Source organism: Lytechinus variegatus, chromosome 10 (genome assembly GCF_018143015.1).
Source record: "Lytechinus variegatus isolate NC3 chromosome 10, Lvar_3.0, whole genome shotgun sequence".
NCBI classification, from domain to species: domain Eukaryota; kingdom Metazoa; phylum Echinodermata; class Echinoidea; order Temnopleuroida; family Toxopneustidae; genus Lytechinus; species Lytechinus variegatus.
The window spans coordinates 4668688-4692981 of record NC_054749.1 but is presented as its reverse complement, the minus strand read 5'-3'; the positions used below and the strand labels follow the sequence as shown (position 1 = coordinate 4692981).

At 38.6% G+C, this 24294-nt stretch overlaps 1 protein-coding gene across 2 annotated transcripts; it reads right to left on the bottom strand.

Annotated features, from left to right (window-relative positions):
- Positions 1-4784: 4784 nt before the first annotated feature.
- LOC121422253 (forkhead box protein J1-B-like) lies at positions 4785-18184 on the bottom strand. 2 transcript variants are annotated; one of them, XM_041617164.1, is made up of 3 exons: positions 18122-18184; positions 14769-15412; positions 4785-7077 (listed from the first exon to the last, which is right to left on the bottom strand). In XM_041617164.1, exons 2-3 carry the CDS (start codon positions 15342-15344, stop codon positions 6244-6246), a joined length of 1410 nt encoding a protein of 469 aa, XP_041473098.1. In that variant the 5' UTR covers positions 15345-15412; positions 18122-18184; the 3' UTR covers positions 4785-6243. The 2 variants fall into 2 exon arrangements, with proteins under 2 accessions (XP_041473098.1, XP_041473097.1); XM_041617163.1 differs by lacking the exon at positions 18122-18184 and adding an exon at positions 16255-16669.
- Positions 18185-24294: the final 6110 nt, after the last annotated feature.

The window sequence follows — 24294 nt, the reverse complement described above, 5'->3', positions numbered from 1 at the left end:
GATTGATTTTCTGATTGATTGATTGATTGATTGATTGATTGATTGATTGATTGATTGAATGATCGAATGATTGATGGATTGATTGATTGATTGATTGATTGATTGAATGAATGAATGATTGATGGATTGATTGATTTTATTAATGACTGATTGATTGGTGGAATGATTGATTAAATACTTGATTTACACAACGTACTTTTACTCCCCTAATAAAATTATACGAATATGAGTTTTGGTCTTTTCTTTTCAAATATACATTGCCTCCTCACCACTCTCACCCCTTGATCTCTCCTTCAACTCCCTTCCTTCATGTTTTGTCTATTGCCATCAGGTTGTCTAACCTGTCTCCTCTCAGTCCCGTTTCATTTCCACGCATGTCAAGTACAAGAGACAAGTCACGATCCTGATGAAATGTAAAGGTGAAATATTAATGAGACTGCGGTAATGAACTATCACCTGATTACTCTAGCCATTACCAGTCCTTTCAAATTAGATATATGGCAAGGTGCAGTTCAGGATTTTTAGTGGGTGTTCATCAATTTTTAAACACGCGCCTTAAAATATAGATAACTAAAATATAATTTATTTTGTACTCAAATGTAACTTGAGGTGGAGTACAGTGAGAGGGACGGAGGGAACGAGAGAGAAAGAGAAAAAAAGAAATACATGAATCAAAATGGTTAAAGGGGAAGTTCACCCTGACAAATGTTTATTGTAAAAATAGCAGAGAAAAATAATATATATTGCCGAAGGTTTGAGGAAAAATTCATCAAAAAATGAAAAAATTATTAGAATTCTGATTATTCGATTTGTGACGTCATATACGAGCATCCTTCCTACAATCAAATGATAAAACATCAATGAAATGTCTTTTCTCTGAAAATTGAAAATGGTTTTCATTTTATGCATTCTGTAGGCCTACACTCTAAAAATGAAGTGCTAATTCAGCTCTTAAAGAGCGTGTATAGTGACTGCACTTTGGCGGAGTGCTGTTTTTTCTCGTTCAAATTTGAACTAGACAAATCAGCACTCCGAAGTGCAGTCACTATACACGCTCTTTAAGAGCTGAATTAGCACTTCATTTTTTAGAGTGTATATCAATAAACAAATAATTTCACACCTGTTCCTAAAAATATTAAGTAACATCTAACCATTAAAAATGAAATTTATGCATTTTATATTACATAACATAATATGGAACAGCAGCTGCTCGTTTATGACGTCACAAATCCAACATTAAAAATTGTAATAACTTCCTCAAAACTTCACCAATATTTGTTATCATTTTTTTTTCATTTTTAAAACAAACTTTTATTCAGGGTGAATTTCCCCTTTAAAATTCACACAATGTAGAGGTAATTAAAGGAAAACGTCAAGAGGAAGAGATTGGGGAGAGGAGTGCAAAAGATTAGGAGAAAGCGCGTATTATTGATAATAATGATAATTGTCTATATTGCGCAATTTCTATTTGTATATAATCAACTGTGCATTACAATAATGTTATCATAATTGGCCGGCTATAGACTTGTTGCCTAAAGGCGCTTTGGCATTCGAGGAGTTTCTTCCTACCAGTTACCCATTCACCTCAACTGGGTTGAGTGCAGCACAATGTGGGTAAATTTCTTGCAGAATGAAAACATACCATGGCTGGGAATCGAACCCACGTCCCTCAGATTGAAAGACGGGAATCAAAACCACTAGTCCACGAAACCCCTACCAGACCAGGGGGGCGTTTCGTGAAAGGGCTTTTCAGACTTTTTATCCGACAAGTATACTGTCTTATCGGAGAGTTACTATGGTAACAGTGACTCTCAGCCAATCAAAATCAAGGAAAGTTGTCAGATGAAAACATTGATGAAACGCTTGCTAGATGACTAAAGAAGAGTTGATGAGATGGCCTGACAAGATAGTGGATAATTTAATAACACGTTAGTTCAGGGAAGTCAATTATTGGTATAGTAGATATTTCAAGAGAAAAGGTCACTATAATTACTAATAGCTCTATTATAATTATCAGAGTAATTGTCATGATAGAACTATAGACATGATAGATAAGAAATGGGAGAGGGATCTGGGGAAAGAAACAAAAATTGGGTTGAAATGGGGTTTAAAATGTCACAACTTTCTTATTTTACATCCGATTTTGATGAAATTTTCAGTGTTATGCTTGTTTGATTTTTCTCTTTTTATTCAAATCAACTTTTTCTTGGGGTGGACTTGTCCTTTAACAAGAGGAAAGTACCACAGGGAGCCGATGGAAGAGATCAAAAACATTGGGGTGGGGCAGAACGAGAAGGAGCCATAATTACGCTGTGTAGCAATTCATAAATGCCTGATCGAAAATTTGAGTGATGCTGATTGGAAGAGAGTGTAAATTAAAGCAAGAATCACCATCATGAATTACTTGCGCGATACTCACATTGATCATTATCATCGCAACATGATACACGTCTCTCTAGAGCAACCACTGCGACAATTACAGTTGTATTGCTTATTTTCTATTTATAGACCATCCTTACAATACACGAAATAGAGAAAAGCGAAATGTTGATCTTGGCAGAAATAATACCAATTTTGGAAAACAATCAATTTCATTTTCTGGTCCTACTTTATGGCATCATCTGCCAAGTAATATTAGAAACACCCATAGTCGCAAGATATTTAGCGAATCGTTAAAATTAATGCTACTGGAAGATTATAATTAATTTGGTAAGGTAAAATACTGCCTGAAAACAAATAATTCTATACAAAGATTTTGTGAATAAATAAGATTTTTTTTGTAAATAGTGCAAATATGTTCACTAAAATGATCGAAATGTTCTGCAACAGTAATAAGTAGAATTACTACTGAATTTGATGTACAATATTGAGATTTAGTTAAAATTATTGTTTAAACTATGATAATTACATTATTTGGGGCTAACCTCGATTAGCATCTTGCTATTATGTTAGCTCTAATTACCAAATGTTTTGTTTATATGTGATGTACTATTCCTTGTAATTGTACCTGACAGTGATATTTGGTAATAAATTCAATTCAATTATCATCGCCGCCCTGTTTAAGCGTTATTTTGGTATCTCATTTACTGGCGAACTCCCCTACCCCTTGTTGCACTATCAGACCTAATGCCCCCCCCCCCCCTCCGTCACACTATTGCCCATGTATTAATTTCCCTGAAACGGCATATGGTGTCTTTTTAGCATTTTCTAAGATTTTCAACATTTTTATTTATGGGTAGTATATGTAATACCGTTATCATGTTATACCGTTATACCGTTATACCGAGGTTGTTTTACCTGACTGCTAAGAAAGCACGAATGCCTGTGAGCAAGCAACCAGGGGACCAACGGCTTAAGGTCCTCTCCGAGGGACCTGGAAATGTACCCGAACATATTCTGCAATTTAAGGGATTAACTTGCTCGCTTTCTTTTTCTCTGACAATGGGTTTGCTGGATGTCCTTCTAAAAGCCTGTGGGGGGGTAATATTGATGGTATCACTTCCAAAGCCGTAGTAGGGGGTCTGGAACTCAACCCATTCCCATCCTTAAAAGGGGATATCTTTTCATTGTCCGCATTATGTGCATTGTTTTTTTTATTACCTCTCTATTCATTTTACCAATTTTTTACCCTTCGTTCATTTGTCGTTATGCCGTTTTTGCCTCCCTTCTCTACCTCTCCCCGTCCATACTCCAGCTTGTTCTAAAGTCATCAGTCTCCCCCTCTCTTTCTTCCATTTCTACATCTCCTATTCCCGACTCTTTTTTTTCTTAACACCCTCTCTCTCACCATAAGCGCATAGGCGGCGGAAGCGGGGGGACATGCCCCCCCCCCTAAATTTGAGGCGGGGGAGGGGGGGGGACGGTCACCCCTAAATTTTTGTTGTAAACCTTTTTTCTTTTCTTTTCATTTTTCGCTTATCAATTTTGTTTCCTGCGTCCCCCCCTAAATTCAGGTGGACCTCCCTAAACGCCCCCCCCCCTTCTCTCTCACATACCCTCCTTCCCCCCCCCATTCCCTGCCACTGTATTGTCCTTTCCCATATAATAAATACACACTGGGTATATCATCCATTCCATCTCTTGATTTTACACATTTATAAAAATATATAGAATTACAAGTCTACTTGGCGTGTGTAAACAGGCCCTAGCACTCGACCCCCCCCTCCCAATCCCTAGGCCCTCCCAACACACATTCATGTACGTCCAGCCACACCGGCGAATCCGACTTCAAATCGACCAAAGGTATGTCATTGGTAATAGTGTACTAGCTTTGATCGGTCTGGAGCCGGTTTCGTTGGCATGACTGTAGCAAAAAAAATCAGGGCCTCGTAACCAGAGCTGCCAACCTGAAAAAGATCATTTCAGTATTTTCAAAGCTGAAAATCAGTATTTTGATGATGACATCAGTATTTTCAATGAAATACCATGAGACAACACATAAAACAAAAACTTTAGAAATCAGTATTTTGCATGAAACCATCAGTATTCTTATTTTTCAGTACTGAATACTGAAAATCCGTACTACTTGGCAGCTCGTAACGCAAACGTTAGCGACTACTAGTAATCGCTTTATTTGAAAGGCCAATCCTGATTGGTTCCCAGTCAGTCTGCTGAGCAAAATACACATGCAACGATTGTCTTGATTGGCCATTTCATTTAGCGATTAATCGCTGACCTTGGTGTTACGGGACCCAGATCCTACTCAGGGAAATGTTTTAAAAATAATAAGAAGTGAATTATTTTGAAAAAAATGAGACGAAATTTTGTTATTATTATTAGCTCAGTCATTTTATTTTGCCATTTTTGCACTGCAAGCATTACACAATTCAGTCATCACTGGAAACAATAGGAATCATAAGAAACAGTAGAATTGGGAAATATTACATCGAGCGTCAGGTTATGTTTCACATATAAAGAGAATTGCACTTCAAGTTTTCTTTTAGACTTTGTAACAACGTTGTTTTTCATATATAAATAGCCAAACAAACGAAAAAAACGTTATAATCATGTGATTACTTCAAGACATGCATACCACAAAATATTAATCTCGACAATACAAGAAAAAAGTGGAGAAAAAACTGAAAAATAATATTTTTGATAACGTCACTGTTCTGAGATCAGTACAAATATTTTGACCCATTTGTCGTGACATCTGCAAAGTTTGACTTCTGCACAAGAGCTTCATTTCAATGCCTGTTCACTGCAGCCAATTTCAATTTTCGTCATGATTATATAGCTTTTATTTTTAGATCATCAGCATACATCGAGTCTGATTAATGATCTTTGTTTCTATTTCATTTGTATCAATCCACGTTTGAAATTTTAAAAACACATTTCCTGAATATATCAACGATTAAGATGATTGTATTTGTTATAAATAGTCGAGGTAATACAGGAATAGACAGAATTATAATTGCATATCGCAAAATTCACAAAAGTGGATGGAATAGTTGTGGCATAGAATATACAGTACTAAAACGCACTTCAAGGCATTAATTGCAAGGTGAGAAAACCACCCATTGAAAATCTAAAGTAAACATGGTAACATAATGGCAACTGTTTCAAATGCAAAATGTGTTTATGAATACGTCCACCTGCGGGATGCTGGATGAACTATGGAATACAAGAACGACAGGTATATAAGTACTGGGAGTTGACGCACAGAGTGAAATGGAATTTATGAATGCCTTCAACCAAGTGGACTGTGAAATCATAGAGTGGTTTTTAATCAAATTTGATGTGGGTTGGTGGTGTGAGGGCGTCACTCGGTGATGGGGTCGGGGACGAGACGCAGGGGGGTTGCTGACTTGGGAGAAAAGTTCTGCAGTGCTGCAAAATATATGTGAACTCGTTCGGAATTGTGCCATCGCTGGAATACTGCAGTAATAATGAGTGTAGAGTATCGATATCCAGATGAAGAAAAAAACACTACAGCACAGCAAGCGGGAAATAAGTTGGATGGAATTCACTGATAGGCGGTTTTGTAGATACGGTAGATAGTTATTACAAAAATAGTTGATGCGTGTGGTCACAGAGCCAGCCTTAGTCCATAACACGACATCCAGTTTAATTGAGAAAAGCTGATCTCACTGTACATGATTAGTTATAAACTCTATTATATAAGCTTTCTCACATCAATCTATTTATATAGTATATAGGGTGACTTCACTAGCCAGCGTGAGATAAAATCTTTGATAGTTCTAACTTTCATGATTACTGTTTGACAAGCTGAAAAGGTTCTGTTCATGGAGATGGCATGGGGTTCTCTTGCCAAGGCATGGCGCCCTCTGCCAGCTGACCAAAGTCAAAAAGATCCCCGAAGGTACCGCTTTCGTCAAGGTTAATGTTCCTGGTTTCCGCCCAAGGATGGGCCTGTCTTTCGGTGAGGGATCCAGCCGGAGAGGGTGGCAGATCAAATGCAGCAAAGATATCCTCAAGCTGGACGTCAGCTGGGTGCAGATCAATCTCCTTGAGTTGCTCTTCGAACCAAACCGGACGAGGGATCTTCGTCCCGGTTATCGAAAGATCCAGGACACTGTCATTGATGTTGGTCTCATGCTCGGACGGAGGCGGTGTGTCCATTTCAAAGGAATCAGACGTGTCCGACTCCTGGCCATCAAGAATGTCCTCCGTCTTGATGCGTGTACCTTCGATCTCAATCTCGGATTCGAAGATGGAGTTCCAGCTGAAGTCTTCCTTGAGGATGCTGCTTGGCATGCTATCATCCAGAAGTGACGGCGGTTTGTAGCTCTGGGAGCGCACCACCTTCACCTTCTTCGACGACGAATGCGAGCCACCGTGTTCAGAGGCCGACCTCTTCTTTGGCATGGTCTGCTTGCGGCTGTGGTGTTTAGAGTCCTCAAAAGGAGGGCACTCGTCCTCGCTCTCCGGCTCTGTCTTAATTTTGATGGGGAGCTCCCGGAAGGAGGCATGCCGTCGCTTTTTGAAGACACCGTTCTCAAGTTCGTCGGCATGGGCGGGGTCGATGCGCCAGAAACCGCCTTTGCCCGGCTCGTCCTTCTTGCGTGGCACCTTCTGGAAGCACTTGTTGAGCGAGAGATTGTGACGAATGGAATTCTGGAGAAAAGATCAAAACAGAACAAGCACATGGTAAATATACTATTGAAATATCACTTGCAACTGATGTGGCTGTGGCACATAACATGAACAATGACGTTTCACTCAATAGCATTTTCAGAGCGAAGCTGTTACGTCTGGAAGAAGTGAACTTCTCCCTTTGGAGGGCTGTGTTCTATACAACAACAACAAAATAAGTGATCAGATTCACAATGGCCACACATAATTATTGGCGGTCATGATGGTCAAAATTGTATTGATATCTATATTTTGAAAATGAATTATTCAATTCAATTCACTATAAGACAACATTCAACATCTTTTTTTTCTAATCTTATGATTTAATGTCAGGTGATGATATTGATTTCATGGTTGCCGTGCATGGTTAAAATATTCATAGCTTCTCGGGTTCATGTTTCACCGTCATCATGGGAAGAGATATCCATCAATTTCAACACAAGAGTCTCCTATCTTGTATACATATTTGTTGACGAAAAGCTACAAATATGCACGCCTCAATCACAACGATTAAGAACGAACAACATGCTTCTTGGTCAATTCATACTCCATTATGCCCCCAGCACACGCCGAATACTTCTGGCATATTGACAAAGACCTCATAAAAGTATCGTAAAACGAAAGCTATCAAGCGCTGATATGACAAATGCCAAACAATAGTGAATGAAAAAAATCCTACTACCCAAAGGAAATACATACAGGTGATAAACAGGCATTGGTTTGTTTACAGCGGTTGCTAGGGCAACCTTAGAATGACTTGACAGTGATGGGGACATGTGGATCGACTACGTAGTGTGGGCACGCTTTAGTGGCGTACGTGACCCAATCCCCAAATACGGGTCATGTGATATTGTCTGGGGGATGGGAGGGGTGGAGGTCAGTGGGGAGGTGCTTGGGGTGGGGGTAACCAGTATAGAAGGTGGGACGCAATGAACGCACTCTGCATGGGGGCTGCGTCCTTTTCTCTAAAACCACCCAACTCTTGCCACAAAAACGATATCCTGCCACAAGGGGGGTAAATCTGCATTCAACCACACAAATACCAGGACCCCCAAAGCCATTGTCATCCCAAGGTTGCCCCATCTCTCTTTCATCCCCGTGATGACGTTGGTTTTGATCAAAATAATGATCATAATGTAAACAAAAAATTGCTGAATTGTTCAACTTGTCGATATAGTGCAGAGGTCACGGTTTGAAAAAAAATATTGATGGACCCCGGTAATATACACAGGCCTGAGTCACACGTAACCATTACAGTTGAGTTGGAGATTTATCCATTTTTACTAACGAAGACAGGAAATTAAACCTGACCCCGCCCCTCCTCCCCACACGCGACCAATTATGAACACACATTTTGATCATCTTTGGATGAAAATAAAATTCCGCGAGCTTATTGAGGAAGCATAAGTATTCTCCAATCAAGCGACCACTGCCCACTAGCCAAATAAATAGACCCTAGCCCGCGTCTTAATGAGAACTTGTCAACACTGGACGATATGATTCTATTCAGGGTTTGTTTGCAAGGAACACAGCTGATTTTTTGCCAATCATCCGGGCCAATCATCCACCAAGTGGATGAATAAATATTAATTTAGGGAGCATGATTAAATTATGCCTCCCCAATTTAGTCAGCTGATATGGATACCGTCCCCGGCATAGTTCGGGCATGGAGAGTTTTTAATTTGGTTGGATTACGAACAAGGCCTAAAATTGCAACACCATGGACACAGGAGGGGATGCAATATTTAGACTATTAGATGAAAGTGATATTGTCAGCATTCAATCAAATTTCATTTTACTATGCGGCGAGTGTCATGTACCATGTGACGAAGCAGAAGCCCAGGACAGTAACAGAATACAGACCAAAAGGTTCCATGTACTCCATCGTTCCTTTTTCACTTGATTTGCGAAATGTTTTATGATTGTGAAAAATATGAAGAAAAAAATGTTGTTGAGGCCTAATGCCTTGAAATTATTTCAGGGTGACTGATTTTTTTTTTCATTTGTATGCATTAAAAATGATGTAACACGTTTTATCCTAATCTATGAAATCATTTATCTTTCTTTTTCCTATACGATGCACTTATATGCAGACGCGAAAATTGTTTCCATGACAACAATCATTGAGATCGTGTTTCTCTCAACTTTTTATTTTTGTAATAAATATATAATTGTATCCGTAAATGACTGCGCTGTAGCATGTAAATAATGACTTAATGTCATTTCTTTCAGTAACCTGTATATACTTTTTTTCAAAAGTGCATAAAATAATGTCTTTCATATTCTGCCCAAAAGCACGTAATGTGGACTGACAGACAGGATGAAACCGATGAAACCATATGCCTATACTGTCATTGGAAACGACCACTGGCAGACGAGTCCCAATGGATTATAAGATAGAGTATATACTCATAAATCATCTCCGTATAGCGACGCAGAAACATCACAATAGAATCTCATCATCCAAGCAAAAAACGATGAATGTATCAGATAATGGCACAATCATTAAACTATGTTATACCACAGTAATCAAGTTAGCATTATATGGAGAAAAAAAACCGAAGGGAAGGAGGGGGAGAGCTAGGAGGGGGGGGGCTAGGCAGAGAGAAGAAGAAATATCCTAATAATAATATCGTAATAATAATTTAAAGAGCAAACATTCAAATCTGAATGAAAATTCCAAATAAAATTAATTGAATTCAAGGAAAGAGGAGAGAGGTGGGCATTTCCTAAATGATCCTATTAATGAGTGGATTACTGAATGAGAGTTACAAAATAATCGAATAAATTGGATTAAATGGAAAAGAGAAGGGTGGAACATTTTCCCACTTAATCCTTTTTTGAGTGAATTATCATATTAAAAATTGAAAAAAAGATTACTATATCGGTTAAAAAATAACTAGAAAGAAACACAACATCTCTCCCTTCTAGTGAGTACATTTGCTTCTCGTGATTGCATTGCAGGAGAGACGAGTAAAGTAAAAATCCTTTATACAACCTACCTAGAAACCTCCAACCATTGTGTGAAAAGCAAATTTGTATCATATTAATTTCACACACAATACTAAGCCGTGTACATAAGGATGATATTGCATTAAAGGGATCCCATACAAGTTATTTGATTAATTGCCTCAGTTTCCAGTTATTTTTCTGAGCCCTTTCGCCTTCGTTGCAATATTCCAAATTGACAATTTGTTAAAAATTCATCTAATCGAAGCACGTGAAGGTCATCGAGGGGCCTCCAATGTATATTAAATGAGTGATCCAAGAGCGACTACGTGCTTAAATTGTAGTGGAATTTGGGACACTTTATTATGATAAAATGTTGTTATCTTATTACATCATCGCTCAACACATATATAAATATCATTCAGCCCTCTCCATTTCTTGCACATTTACCCACCCCACCCCCCGCTCCCCTGGCGCACAGATGACCTATGGGTGGCCTACCCGCTTGGGGCAATGGACCCCCCCCCCTCCAAAAAAAGGGGAGGGAAAGACAAGAGGTGGAATACGATAGTATTTTCAGAATATCATGTCAAAGCTATCACAAGATTAATTTTTTTTAAATACGTCCATAACCCAACGTAACGTTTATCTTGGGTACATACAATAAAAACTCAATATAATTTTTAAAAAATATCATAAATATGGCATGACATTTTTTTTTAGTTTCAAATTTAATTTCCATACCTTCGACCTATCACCGGATATCAAATGCCAAAAACAGTACACGAGGCTGGCCTTCTATTTGCCTTTAGGAGGCCTTTGAATAAATAATGATCTAAAATTATATTTGCTCGGGCTCGGGGCTACATTATATCCTAAATAATATGATTGAAACAATTGGTTGCAAATGCAAGCTATGAGGGCAGACTAATCCAAGAAAGGCATAACAAAAGGAAAACAAAATGTTTGTCGTTGAGTGCACTGAATAATACATAAATTCCAAGAAAATTAAATAACATATCATTTTCAGAGAAATATCGAGGATATAGGCTTCACTGCCAACAATGAAAAATGTATGATTGATCCTGATCCTCTGTATGAGAAAAATCGTTTAAGTTTAGCAAACTTCAGATAACATCTCATACGGAATGACAAATTGTCTAGTTGACTTATTTTCCAGTGGCTGAACTATTTTCCAGTGGCTAAACGAGTTCTTTATCACTTGTAAAAATTACGTAATTATTTTGATATGTTTTCCAAATCAAGCCAATGTTATATCTTTAGGACGGTAGCAGTCACAAATTTGTCAACAGTGTTTAAAAGGACTGCGTACACCTTAAGACGTGTACACAGTAGCATTACAACAATCACAATAACATTGTACGGTGTCAAGCAATTTAACAAAAGAGTATCTTGGATCGATGGATGGAGAGGGCATTCCAATAGAGGTATGGCTCCTGATAACAATAGGCCTGGCCCTCCACGGACCATCAACCAATCAATAGGATCTACGCTAGTCCATTTAAACCCGACAAGACCAGGCCTTGGTCAAACAATAGAGCTTTCCCATCGACGCATCTTCTGTTCATAACAATGATGCAGCCTTTATTCGACGCATCTTCGTACATCGACAATCACCAAGAGTTTCTGTTTCAGCAATGTCTGCTTTTGTTATTTGCATTCGATGCAAAGCTTTTTCTTGTATTTCTGAAAGGCTCAATTGATGAAGTGAGTGTGTGTGTGTGAGGGGGAGGGGTACTTTTGGATGCTTCGTTGGGGTTCCAATTCGAGTTAGAACATGCCCATAGTGTTTTCTTTCTATTGACCGATATTTCCAGCCATCTCAAAGGATATTTCATCATGCACCATTACTGCAATGTAGTGTAAACACGGATTACCCAAAAGATTAAAGCCTTACAACTGTGCAAAACTCGTTATTTTCAGTAAGAAGACCCCATCTCTTTTCCTACACGCAATTACCGATGCGGGGATTGATGCAGCAAAAAGATGAATTTATCCTTTCCAAATGCACTGAAAAGGGCGAACCGTTGTTTCATTCCAAGTTCTTCCATTTCATTGGAAATTGGCATCATAATATTGCATTGGACTCCCCTAATCCATAAAACAATACCAATACACAACCTTTCCTTTTCAGGTATCACTCTTGTTATTACGAGACATTTATATTGATAGACCATTGGAAATAATCTAGATTCATAAATGCCGAGCATGCTCCTATTCACGGTATTTATTGCCCCTTTGTTTTCAAAATGTCAGGGATATTAATATTTCACGACACACTTACGAGTCCTTTATAACCACGCGCTCACTCTCTTGTGCATAATATATATACAAAATATTGAACATGCAATCAATAATTTTGTATTAATATAGACCCCCTTTTCAGCCATTGTCAAGTCCTTTCGATTCATAGTAAGGAATAGAATAGCGAATGATTTGCAATGAGAAGTGGTTCGAATCGATACAGGTTCGTATACAGAGCTAGTGTGAGCGAGATGACAAAGGATAACTTTGTGCCAGTCAATAATACATTGCTCATCAATTTCATCTCCGGCTACACCCTTCAGATCAACGTCAAAATTAATGAAGCTAAGGATTGCCTTTAACCTGATCGAAGCCCAACCATTTTTCCATGCTTCATCGGTGATCGAAATTCATCGGGTAAGTGAACACACTCACTCTAATTATATTTGTAAAAGACAATTTAAATCATATTAACAGTAATTGATATTGCACTAAATCATTAACCTGCCGGCAAAAAATGCTCCAAAATAGAATATTCACAATGGCCTGCATGTGCCACGATAGAATGATTTCTTTTTCCAGGAAGGATGATCATTTTGAAACCGATTTCAAACTCATTATATCAGACATATACCAGGGCCTTATTAATGTTCGCGCTCAAATTGAACTATAAATTCCACTGCTTTACAATGATATGTAATGGCCAAGCAAATATCTAGGTCAGTCCACGTCGAAGGTCAGTTTTAACAAAAAATGACCCCGAGCGCCTTTTATGGAATATAACTTCTATTTCCCTCGCCCGTTGCTTTCACCTGCCATCTCCAGTAATAGTGTTTGATAAATCATTATAGACTCCCATTTCTGACGTCAACTGTCATATTTTATTCACTTTTATTTCAAAGCCAGCCACCCCTGTAGCTATTTGAACTGTAGATGTGTGAGTACACAATGAGAGTCGTCCATTCCAAAAGCTTTTCGCTTCCGCACGAGAGCTTGAATTATAGATATGTATGTTTCTGTTGAAAAGCACCATAAAATTATTGCATCTATTGTCCAATATTGTGTACAAATGCAATTTCTTGTGACAATAAAAAATTTCCACTGATGAATATTTGTGAAAAAATTCTCATATTGAAACCAATATCCCCAATATCTGAAGAATATAACCTGCATGTCCAAACTTATATTCATTATTCATTAATGTAGGGCTACAAGTAAAACCTCTGATTATATGGTCAAGTAGTTTTATAGTTTTACAATGGAAGATTCAGTTGTAGTTTTTGGGCATACACGCAAGATTGACAGTAGGCCTACATCACACGATTAAACGGCACTCTCCAAGCAGAAATTCTCCCTGGTGACCTTAAAGTGACCTAAGACTGACCCACCATTGACCTTGAGCTGACCAGACCTTGATGGAAGGGTGGATGGATGGAGGTTGGTGTGGTATTACACCCTGGAGGCCCGAGACAGATAAACCCGCCATCAAAAGTCTGCATTCCTTGGCTGTGACCCCAAGAGGTCAAACTTGCCAGGGCTCACTGCAGGGGACTAGCGTGGCGGTTTCAGTCAGGCTTTTTGGAGTTAGCGGGTAAAAACCAAAAACTACAAGTTTTGCCACATCTTGATTTGTAGGAAGGGGGTTGATGGGGGGGGGCACGGAGTGACGGAGGTTCTCCCTTAAAGGAACTTTTCAAACTTTGTTCAGGATATATTATTTATCTCGTAGCTAATGCGGTACATGGTGTTCATAACCAAAATCTGAAATTGACCACCTTTCTTTCATTTTCAATGTACATGTGCCCCATCTTTCAACTCAACTCTACTATCTAGATACATCCTGTATGTCTATTATTCCCCTTCTTCTCCCGAATTCCTCCATCCACAGCCCGAATTCCAAGAAATTTTCAGGGTATTGACAAGATCAAGACAGTAATCATGAACTCCAGGATGTGTTTTGTTAAGCGGTTGAGTGGTATTTAAAAAATGCTATTCACACATGCATCAATGCTAAATACCAGTCTTCACAGAGGACAGAGTCCTTCTAGGTATATTTACGCTTGAGATTTAAGAGTTCAGATAACAAATGTGTTGTCTCAAGAGCTCCAAAGTCAAATGTAAAAAAAGACTCATCTAAATAAAGGACTCATTTGCCAAAGACTAAATAGATTAAGTCCTTTATTTGACTCTTTAAACCATAATTGAATACTATACCTCACAAATGAAATAGAACAAGCTTGTTCGGACGGGTTATTTTGTATGGACAAGACGCCAATGTTTAGGAATTTTGCGATCAATATTTCATAACTCCATTGAAAGAAAATCGAATATTAAAAAGATGTTGAAGTTGGAGAAAATCCAGAGCAGAACATGATGTTTTTATCTGCCTAATTGTCCGGGCATCGCCCCCTACCCATCCTATAAGAAATAAAAGAAACACTCTTTTCCACAATATTTACCTGCCAACTGGGGTCTGCAACTTGGTAGTACTTGAAGTTCTCCGTAATCCATTTGTAGATCGATGACAGAGTGATCTTGTGTTTCTTGGACTCCTTCATGGCCATCCATATCAGGGTGGAGTAGGAGTATGGAGGCTTAATGCTCGAGTTCGTCTTGTAGTCTGTCTTTTGGTCCAATTGGAGGTGACTTTGATGGAGATGGTGGTTGTGATGGAGATGGTTGAGTGACGACGAAACCTTCGAGATCTTGATCTCGGAATGCGAGTGCTTGTGAGAGTTCGAGCTTTTGACGACGCCATTGCCACCCTTGTGGATCTGCAGGGCACTCTTGATGCTGTTCTGGATGGAGAGCGGGGTGGGGCTACTGGGAGGGGTGGGATGCTGGATGCGCATGATGCGGAGGTTCTGCAGCCAGTTCAGACTCGTGAGACTGTCGTCGAGATTGTCTTCTTTGGGTTCTGTCTTTGGGGTTTCGACGGGCTGGCTCTTGGTGATCCAGTTTTGTTTGAATTTCACAGCAGCCTCCTTGGAGCTGAGCAAGGGGATGGTGATGGTTGCAACTTTGGCAGCCGCCATCTTGGATTGGGGCTGTGACCTCTTGTTGAAGCGAGTCGAACTATTTTCAATTTAATTCCAACAAATTCCTGTAAAAAATGAAAATAAAAGAAGAGAAATTTGATGAGTCACTTTATACAAATCAAGAATAAAGCAAATGTTTTACGAAAGTGAATTAATACTTAACCAAAGTTAGAATTCCGAGTTATGCCCCGTCGGCCCTTGAACAGCAACAATTAAGACGTTAAGATTTCAAAACTTTATATACCCCAACCTTGTGTTTGGTTGACTTAAAGAGGGAATAAATGTCAACATCATGAATATTGATGATCATTGATAAAAAATTGGATTTGATTTCAGAATGAAAATAAAATAAATTACTTAGATCAAAGACGGAGTTGAGTCATTCATTCAGAACAGAAACCCATGCCATCATGCCCATCATTGCCAACCAAATGCAAAGCTTGATGCGCGCACGTGTAGTTTGTTTACATTTTGAGCGCGTACGATAAAGCGGAAGTTTTTGCGCGTACACGCATTTTTTGCGCGAAGTACGCGCATGACAGGCCCCATATTAGGCCAGGCAGTGACGTCACAATGAAGCCAATGGAAACGGGGGCTTCCCCTAAAAATATAAATCACGAAATTATCCAGCTATCGACGAAACTTTTGACTTCTGTCATGGTTTAATGTGAAATTTAATATAAACTTTCAAACCCCACATATAAAGAAATAAAAGGGCAATACACATTAAATGTAGCTGAAAAACATCGATATCAATATAAAAATGGGTGGATTGATATTTAGTCTGAGAAACAATTGATTAAATAAGTAAACACATGTAAACAAAAATGAATATAAAATGTGTTAACGCATGTTGTGTGTCAATATAATAAATATTACATAAAAACACAGTCATAAAAGAACTCACCGAAATGAAGTAGAGTCAAGTGAAGTAATGAAATGAAATAGTTTCCTTTTATTGGTATGATACAAAAATCCAGGCACATTGACAGATGAGGAACGATGAATATAAAAAAAAAAAACTTGGTATCAAAACAACAACAACTTGTTATGATGGTTGCCCCGATGGTGCAACAGGTTGTATGGAATACAGGCGAGGCGAGTCTGTTGCACGTCAAGCTATGGCCAGAGAGAGACTTTACGAGAAGCGCCCTATTGCGAACGCAGACAGCTGATCGACTGAAGTCCGCCGGATCAAAATACACATCAACATGTGAATGAGCATCGCGTCGCCACGTAGCAACAGAGTAAATCGTGATCAACAACCGAAAGAGCGCTTCTGATTGGTCGGCTCGCCGTGGTATAGCACAGAATATGGCTTCGCTGGGTGGATCGCCTAGTCTTGCATGGGCAACCTCTACTCCTGAAAACAACGATAAACAAATCACTTTTCGCACGAAATAATGATGGATATAGTCAATTGAATGAGGTATCTCATATTTTCAGTATGATGAAACATTCATAATTTGATTAAAATCTAAGGTGGGATTAAAACCTCTGTTAGATATCTGACTGCGGTCAAATATTTGATGGAATCAGAGGGGTTTGAAAAAATAGAATAGCGTTGATGGTGGTTCACCGCATCTCAACCTGTACCGTATTTTATAGCACCGGGAGAGATAATTTCATATATAATATTACATTTTCGTCGAAACTACATCTCATCATCATCGCAGTATTTATACACTGAGGAGTGAAATTAAAATATTAATGCGATTTTTCGTAGGCTGTAGCTTTTAATGGTGAAAAAATTCCTCCTAATATTTTCATCTTCGAAAAGAAACTTGCTGACTCCGTTTGACAGATTTCACGCGAAGAACAAATCAAGGAAGTCCATAAGATCTGTGTTTGGTATAGGGCTACTTTAATTCGTGCATGCGGTGTAAATAGCAGCATGCTGATTCATTTGGACCTTGCTTTTTTATGAAAAAGGCGAACAAATAAAAGAAAATGCGGACCCTTAAGTCTATTTCAATTTTAAGATCAGGTGGCAGATATTCAGTTATTTCCTCTTGATATTAATGAGAAGATTTTATCGGCTCTTATCCTCTGGTATTTTGTCTGCGTTGAAGTATATTCTGGTTTGTCAGAATGCTAGAATGTGTGATAAAAAAAATATTGCGTTGATTGCTAAGGCAAATCGATCTATTTCGGAGGCCTATGTTCTACACGTTTTTTTTTAATAATATCACTATTTCAAATTCATTAACTGTGTTACTTCAATAGGCTCAACAATGATGCGTCTTTATAGAAGCAGAAATGCGATTATCATCATTTTATCATAACGGTTGTATCATCTAGTATCATTATTATTTTATCATCATTATTATTATTAATCATTATGATTATGACCACTATGATCATTATCATTATTATAATCATCGTCACTATTATTATCATTATTTCCACTTTGCATGAACTGTTTGTGGACCAAATTTTTCCTTTGACCAAGTAAATGAAAACGTATGAGCGGATGAAATAGAAATTTGACCAATTTGGCTTTAGATCGACTAATTAAGAATTAGACCATGTGGTTTTAGACCAGGTGTAGTGTAGACCAAAACGGCAATTAGAGCAAAATTGAAAGTAGACCAAATGCACGTTTTGCCATATGTGGTATTAGACTATCTGCGAATTAGACCAACATGGTAGTACGGACCATACGAATATAAACCAAGATTACCGGTTATACGTGTTTAATCCGTTATCTTATTCTGCACGATCTGCACCCATTCAGACTGAAAACTTTGACCTAATTAACAAACCAATATTACCTGCGTATACGTGTTACATCCGTCGTCGTCTTCTTCTTCACCCAGGCTCCTTTTGAGACCGATTACTCTGACCTTAATTATCATCGGTTGACTGACCTCACAGTCCCGGGTCAATGCCGGGGGTATTATCAATGTCAATCGATGCGATTCCTCTTATCCTTTCTCATCAGTGAATTGGCATTGTTCAATACTTTTAGCCAGGAATCCATCTCGATTGATTGGGTTTCGACAGGCAAATAAGAAGGTCAAGTTCGCGCAGGTATTAACTCTGGGATAGAGTACCCGGATGTAATGGTGTGCTGTTGAATTTTATCCTAAAACTAGGCTTCATTCCTTTCATAGATTTCGTTGTGCATGATTATACGGTCTCCTTCCTAACGTTTATTCATAAGTTAAAATGAAAATTCGAGAACTTCAAGGCACCATTTTCTACCACCACCCCTGCCCCTCGGATCATCCGCGGTTTCACTTCTATATGCACTTTTTATAGATTATTTTATCTCAATGAGATGTGAGCCTCAAGGTAAATTCAACTCCTCAAATCGTACAATAGTCAATTCATAGCCGGTGTATAGATGGGGGGGGGGCTTAATTGGGACCATGGCCCCCAAAAAGTGTCACCCCAAGAAAAAGGAATGAGAAAATCAAAGAGAAGCAAAACGGTAAAAGAGATTTAAATATGGTATTATTCTCTAAATTTATTATCTAAATCAAATATTTTGCTCGCTCGCTTCGCTTTCCCGTGACCTTTAAGAAATTTTGCTCCATACCTCATACACATTTTACTCATTACGCTACTGACATTTTATCCGGGCACTCATTCCTTTTCAATTTCCCAATGACTCCTCCCCAACATTAATGTGTAATTGATATTTTTTTAATACACTTTTTAGATTTCGGGAGATGAAACGATTTATAATAAAAGGCTCTTTCTGTCCGCCTTTTTCATATTAGGTAATCTCAATACTTAATATCAGACGATAAGGTGCTAACCATGTTCACAATACTTTAACACATCTTTAATTGGTAAAATAAAATAAAAAGTGGCGAGGAGATACAGCGTTTTGCACTCTTTAAAAAAAAACCGGGAGTCCCTTCTCGGACCTTGTAAGGCGTACTCCTCGAGGACTATTAACGACTACATACTTGCAACACGTCAATTTTAATTGCATAGTCTTTGATCCATGCAGGTGAGAAAATAAAGGATTAAAGAGCTTCTGAGGAAAATCAATGGCGTATTAATGAAAACTGACACCTTCTTCGAAATCAAAACATAATGTAACAATAACGGAGCCACTTAAAAGTTAAAACCTCTAAAATATAAAGGAGTCCACAGCGTGTTAACTTTAAATCTCTCCATTATCTTCATTCTTTTCGAACGTATAAAATAGAAGACAGGGCAGTGTCTGGATTTTTCCTTTTAAGCTCATATAGAAGGGCATTTTAATGGACACCCCGTTTCTTTTGGCTGGCTTCAACATAGCGGATCAAGTCAGCCTATTGATTATTAAATGATCTTGAACGTGTTGAAAATGCTTTTAAGTATATTGTTTAGAGGGATTTTCTGTCTCTCAATATGTTTCTCCTTACCCATCGACCTGTTGAGGTTAAGAAGAGGGTGTTATGAATGAGGGGATTAGTGACGTCCAGATTATTTCGTTTCATTTCGATTCAGACCAGTGAATTTGAACGGAGCTCTTTATCCATGATTCATGCATTTTTTTACACAAAGAAGAATGTTATGAAATTCATGATAAAGTGAAATGTACCAGATGGTGATTGGTGATGCTTGAGGCGGATCCGGATTGAAAGGGGAACTTGCCGCGCTCCCTTTTTACAGTTCCTTATTCTTGTTGCCTATCGTTTCTTGGGGTCAATAGCTTCTCTTGGCATTTAAGCTCTTTTTCTTATTTTTTTTTTCTTTTTTTTTGGGGGGGGGGGGCTCATCACTCGGCCTCCCCACTGAATCGATTGGCCACTTGGAGAAGCTTTGTCTGGGGCTCTTGACTCAATTCATCGTGTACTGACGGGATTTGGAGGCTATTTTTTGTATGTTTCTTTCTTTCTTAATTTGGAGCTTTGTCTTTACTCCATGTCTTGTTCAATTATCCAAATCATTGCCAAACCCCCTCCAAGTTGTATATATCGCCGTATAGTGGACAGAAAGGTCAGACAAAGAAATGGTCCATGTCCAAACTTCGAAGTGGATCTTTGGTAGAGGTATCCGTGGACCATGGTCCACCACATAGGATGTTTCTCTTGATCCTGCAGGTCCCAGGTAGGTTTAAACATGAAAACATCCCAAACGTCTACCGTCACATCGCCAGAACCAGGACGGACACCACATCTGTTATTGAACACACCATCAGGGGCGGCTTCACAGGTGGGGGCAGGGGGTGATCGCCCTGATTACTCGCCCCCCCCCCTGTGATTTTTTAGTATTCAAGAAAAAGGAGGAAATTCAGAGAGCAAGATATGAGCAGTGTGAGCCGTGTAACTATAAGACGCCTCACTGTGGAAGTCTTGCCCCCTATAACGAACAATTATTATTCTTGCGCTGCCCCCAGGCGCGGATCCAGGGGGGCACGTGTCCCCTTTTGAGAAGAAAAATTAAAATTTGTAATGTAAAAATGACATTGAAACCGAGATGTGTCCCCCTTTTGAAATTGAGGACCTATTTTTTAGCTTGTCAACATTTTCCTCCGAAATACTTGCCCCCCCCCCCTGATCACCATTATCACCTTTAACAATCCCCTTGCTCCCTACACTCATTCAAATCTAAAGTTAAGGTCATAATTATGCAAGGTAAACTTTCTGTGTTATAATCGTGTTCTATTCCCTTTCCACCATCGTCAACATTATTACCATCACCACCACCATCATCATCATCATCGTCGTCGTCATTATCTTCATTTTTCATTATCATTGTTTTTCTTCTTGATTACATATTATAGCAAGTGTTTGCTTTTTCATTTTCTTTCTTATGTATAATATATTTAATTGATACTTTCATAATTCATATAATAATAATAAAATGCAACATTTATATAGCGCTTAATACAAATGTTTCTAAGCGCTGCATACTATTACCCCGGCTTTAGCACGGCTACCTTAATCGGGCGCATCGAGCATTCCAAGGAATTTCTTCTTACCGGGTACCCATTTACTACACCTGGGTCGAGAGTGGCAAATGTAGATAAACGCCTTGCCGAAGGACGCTAGGACGCTAGTGCTGCGGTGGGATTTGAACCCCGGTCCTTGTGGTTCACAGTCCGGAGACTTATCCACTGAGCCACAACACATCCATTCTGCTCATGAGATGATTACATAATGAATATATATTTCGGTTTGTCATATTTTCAAGCATTTTTTTTGCTCACAATGGCAATCCATCTACTGCTACTGATTTTATTTTCAGTGATATATGCCTGATTTACTGTCAGTATGTTTGTTATATTTATGTTATACTGTATTTTTATGTCGAAGAAAAATAAGTCAAATAAAAAATCAAAATAAAAAACAAGTGAATCCACAAACTGTATTTTACCAATTCAAACATGTTTACGGATACTATAACAGTTGAATTCTCGATGGTTCCAAGAACACAATTATACGAAGAAAGATCGTCTGGTATCCTGTTTGTCACTACTCTGACATCATAGATTGATAGTCGTAAAAAGGTACTAAACAATACTTTCGGAAAGTATAGGCGAAATACATGAATAAGGATCAAGATAGCGCGGTTTGCTTAAGAGGCAATGACCTCTTAAATATTCTCGATCCGGTTGGGGGTGGGAAGGGGGCGGTCGCACCCATGGAAATATGGGGGGCGAACATAACGATTTGTGACCGAAAATGGCCTAGATGACGAAAGGGCGATCGATAATATTGACAACTTGAAATACGTATGATATGCAATGTATTTAAGTTTTAAACGACATTTGGAAAGTATTTAAAACCATAAAACTGGCACAGAGCTACTATATTGAAAAAACAAAATTGACAGTATTTCTGTCAAATTTTGTATTACGACCATGCGTTTTGTAGTAGGTCCGTGATGAACACTCCTACGATTTTTTTATGTAATTCTGCAGAAGCATTAGCGAGTTTTAGCAATTCTAACGGGGACGGATTCTACAGCGTAGTAAATCTATTGAAATGCCTGTCAAATTACAATGACCAGCTAAGAGGTCTTTGTCGAAAATTGATGAACCGGGACAGTTGATTGTCGTAAGTGACGAACAACAAATACAAATATGTCGTTTGTCCAGAGTGAGGCCTATACTGTTGTTTAGATTCACCGACTTTCGACAATGACTGCTTTGTCACGGAGGGCTTTCGACAATAAATTCTCTATGTTCCAGATAGCGTCTATGTGGCATCTGCGAAATTCCGAAAAATGGGTCATTACGTTCGATTCCACATCAAGCGTAAATCACAAATTAAGCGAAAGTCTTTTGATTAAATTGTAATTGGTTTGCACTCATTTACAACTTAATATTCTTGCAACGCTCCAGTAGTGCCCAAACTACCCAAAGGAGATAAGTGGTGGATCGAGGGTCTTAATTGCAGCCTACTCATGCCTTATGTACTGAAGGCCCTATCGCTCATAAAGTCCGAACATGTCCCTGAGTTGAAACAGCAAGTTTTGTATGGCTAGTCTTTGCGTGGAGACACACTTGTTGATCAAAGTTTCAATCAGGGTCTGTATCTGCAGACTAGATCTAAGGGGGAGGGGTTAGGGGTTTAACCCCCCCCCCCGGGCTCCCTAACGGGGTGTTGCAAGAAACTTGCGATCAATCGCAAGTCTATTTTCGTTCCCGAAGTCGCGCAAACAGAAAAGTGACATATCTATAGAGGGGGGGGGGGGGTGCTGTACCCACAAATGTAATAACGCCCACAAATGTAAGAACACTTTATCCACAAATGTAATTAAACTTTACCCACAAATGTAATAATTTCACCCTACAAATGTAATAATGCACTTTACCTACAAATGTAATAATTTTTGATCGCCCACAAATGTAATAATGACTTTACCCACAAATGTAATAAAATTGAAGGGATTTTCGGCGAATCCGTTCTAAACTTAAATCCTATAGTAATGCGTTCATATAGCACAAAAATGCAAAGTATTTTTTTCCAAAGTATTTCAAAGTTCTGCGCAAATCATTTTCACTAACTTTTCAAAAGTAAGTGGTGCTCACTCAAACGGAAATATTTTCCGACAGTTTTTATCGTCATTTGCTTAAATGGACCTGTACCAATGTTAAAATGTGGAAAAATCTTCAGGATATTACAAATGTATAATTTTACAGGATTTTAAGTGTAAACTTTTTTATACGCACTGTATAAAGAAAGATCATCTGGTATCCTGTTTGTCACAACTCTGACATCAAAGATTGATAGTCGTAAAAAGGTACTAAACAATATTTTCGGAAAGCATAGGCGAAATGCATGAACAAGGATCAAGATAGCGCGGTTCGCTTAAGGGGCAATGGCCTCTTAAATATTCTCGATCCAGGGGTGGGAAGGGGGTGATCGCACCCATGAAAATATGGAGGGGGCGAACATATCGATTTGTGACCGAAAATGGCCTAAATTACGAAAGGGCGGTCGATAATGTTGACAACTTGAAATACGTTTGATATGCAAATGTATTAAAAATGTTTTAAAAGACATTGGAAAGTATTTAAAACCATAAAACTGGCATAAAGCTACTATATTGAACAAACAAATTTGACAGTATTTCTGCGCGCACAATTTTGTATTACGACCATGACAGTGTTCTGTAGTAGGTCCTTGATGAAATACTCGTGAAGTTTTGGATACACTACGATTTTTTAAATGTAATTCTGCAGATGCTGAGACATTAGCGAGTTTTCGCAATTGAAACGGAAATGGATTCTACAACACAGTAAATCTATTGAAATGCCCGTCGAATTACAATGAACAGCTGAGAGGTCTTTGTCGAAAATTAGTGAACCTGGATAGCTGATTGTCGTAAGTGACGAACAAAAAGTGCAAATACATGTATTTCGTTTGTCCAGAGGCAGGACGACACTGTTGTTTTGATTCACCGACTTTCGACAATGACTGCTTTGTCACGAAGGGCTTTTTACAATAGATTCTCTTCCTTCCAGAAAGCGTGTGCGTAGCGTTGCGAAAACTTC

Excerpts from the sequence above, each read along its gene's own strand:
- LOC121422253 (XM_041617164.1), bottom strand. The coding sequence starts at position 15,344 with ATGGCGGCTGCCAAAGTTGCAACCATCACCATCCCCTTGCTCAGCTCC. Across the intron at positions 7,078-14,768 it reads TTGCAGACCCCAGTTGGCAG|AATTCCATTCGTCACAATCT; the intron begins GTAAATATTGTG and ends TCTTTTCTCCAG.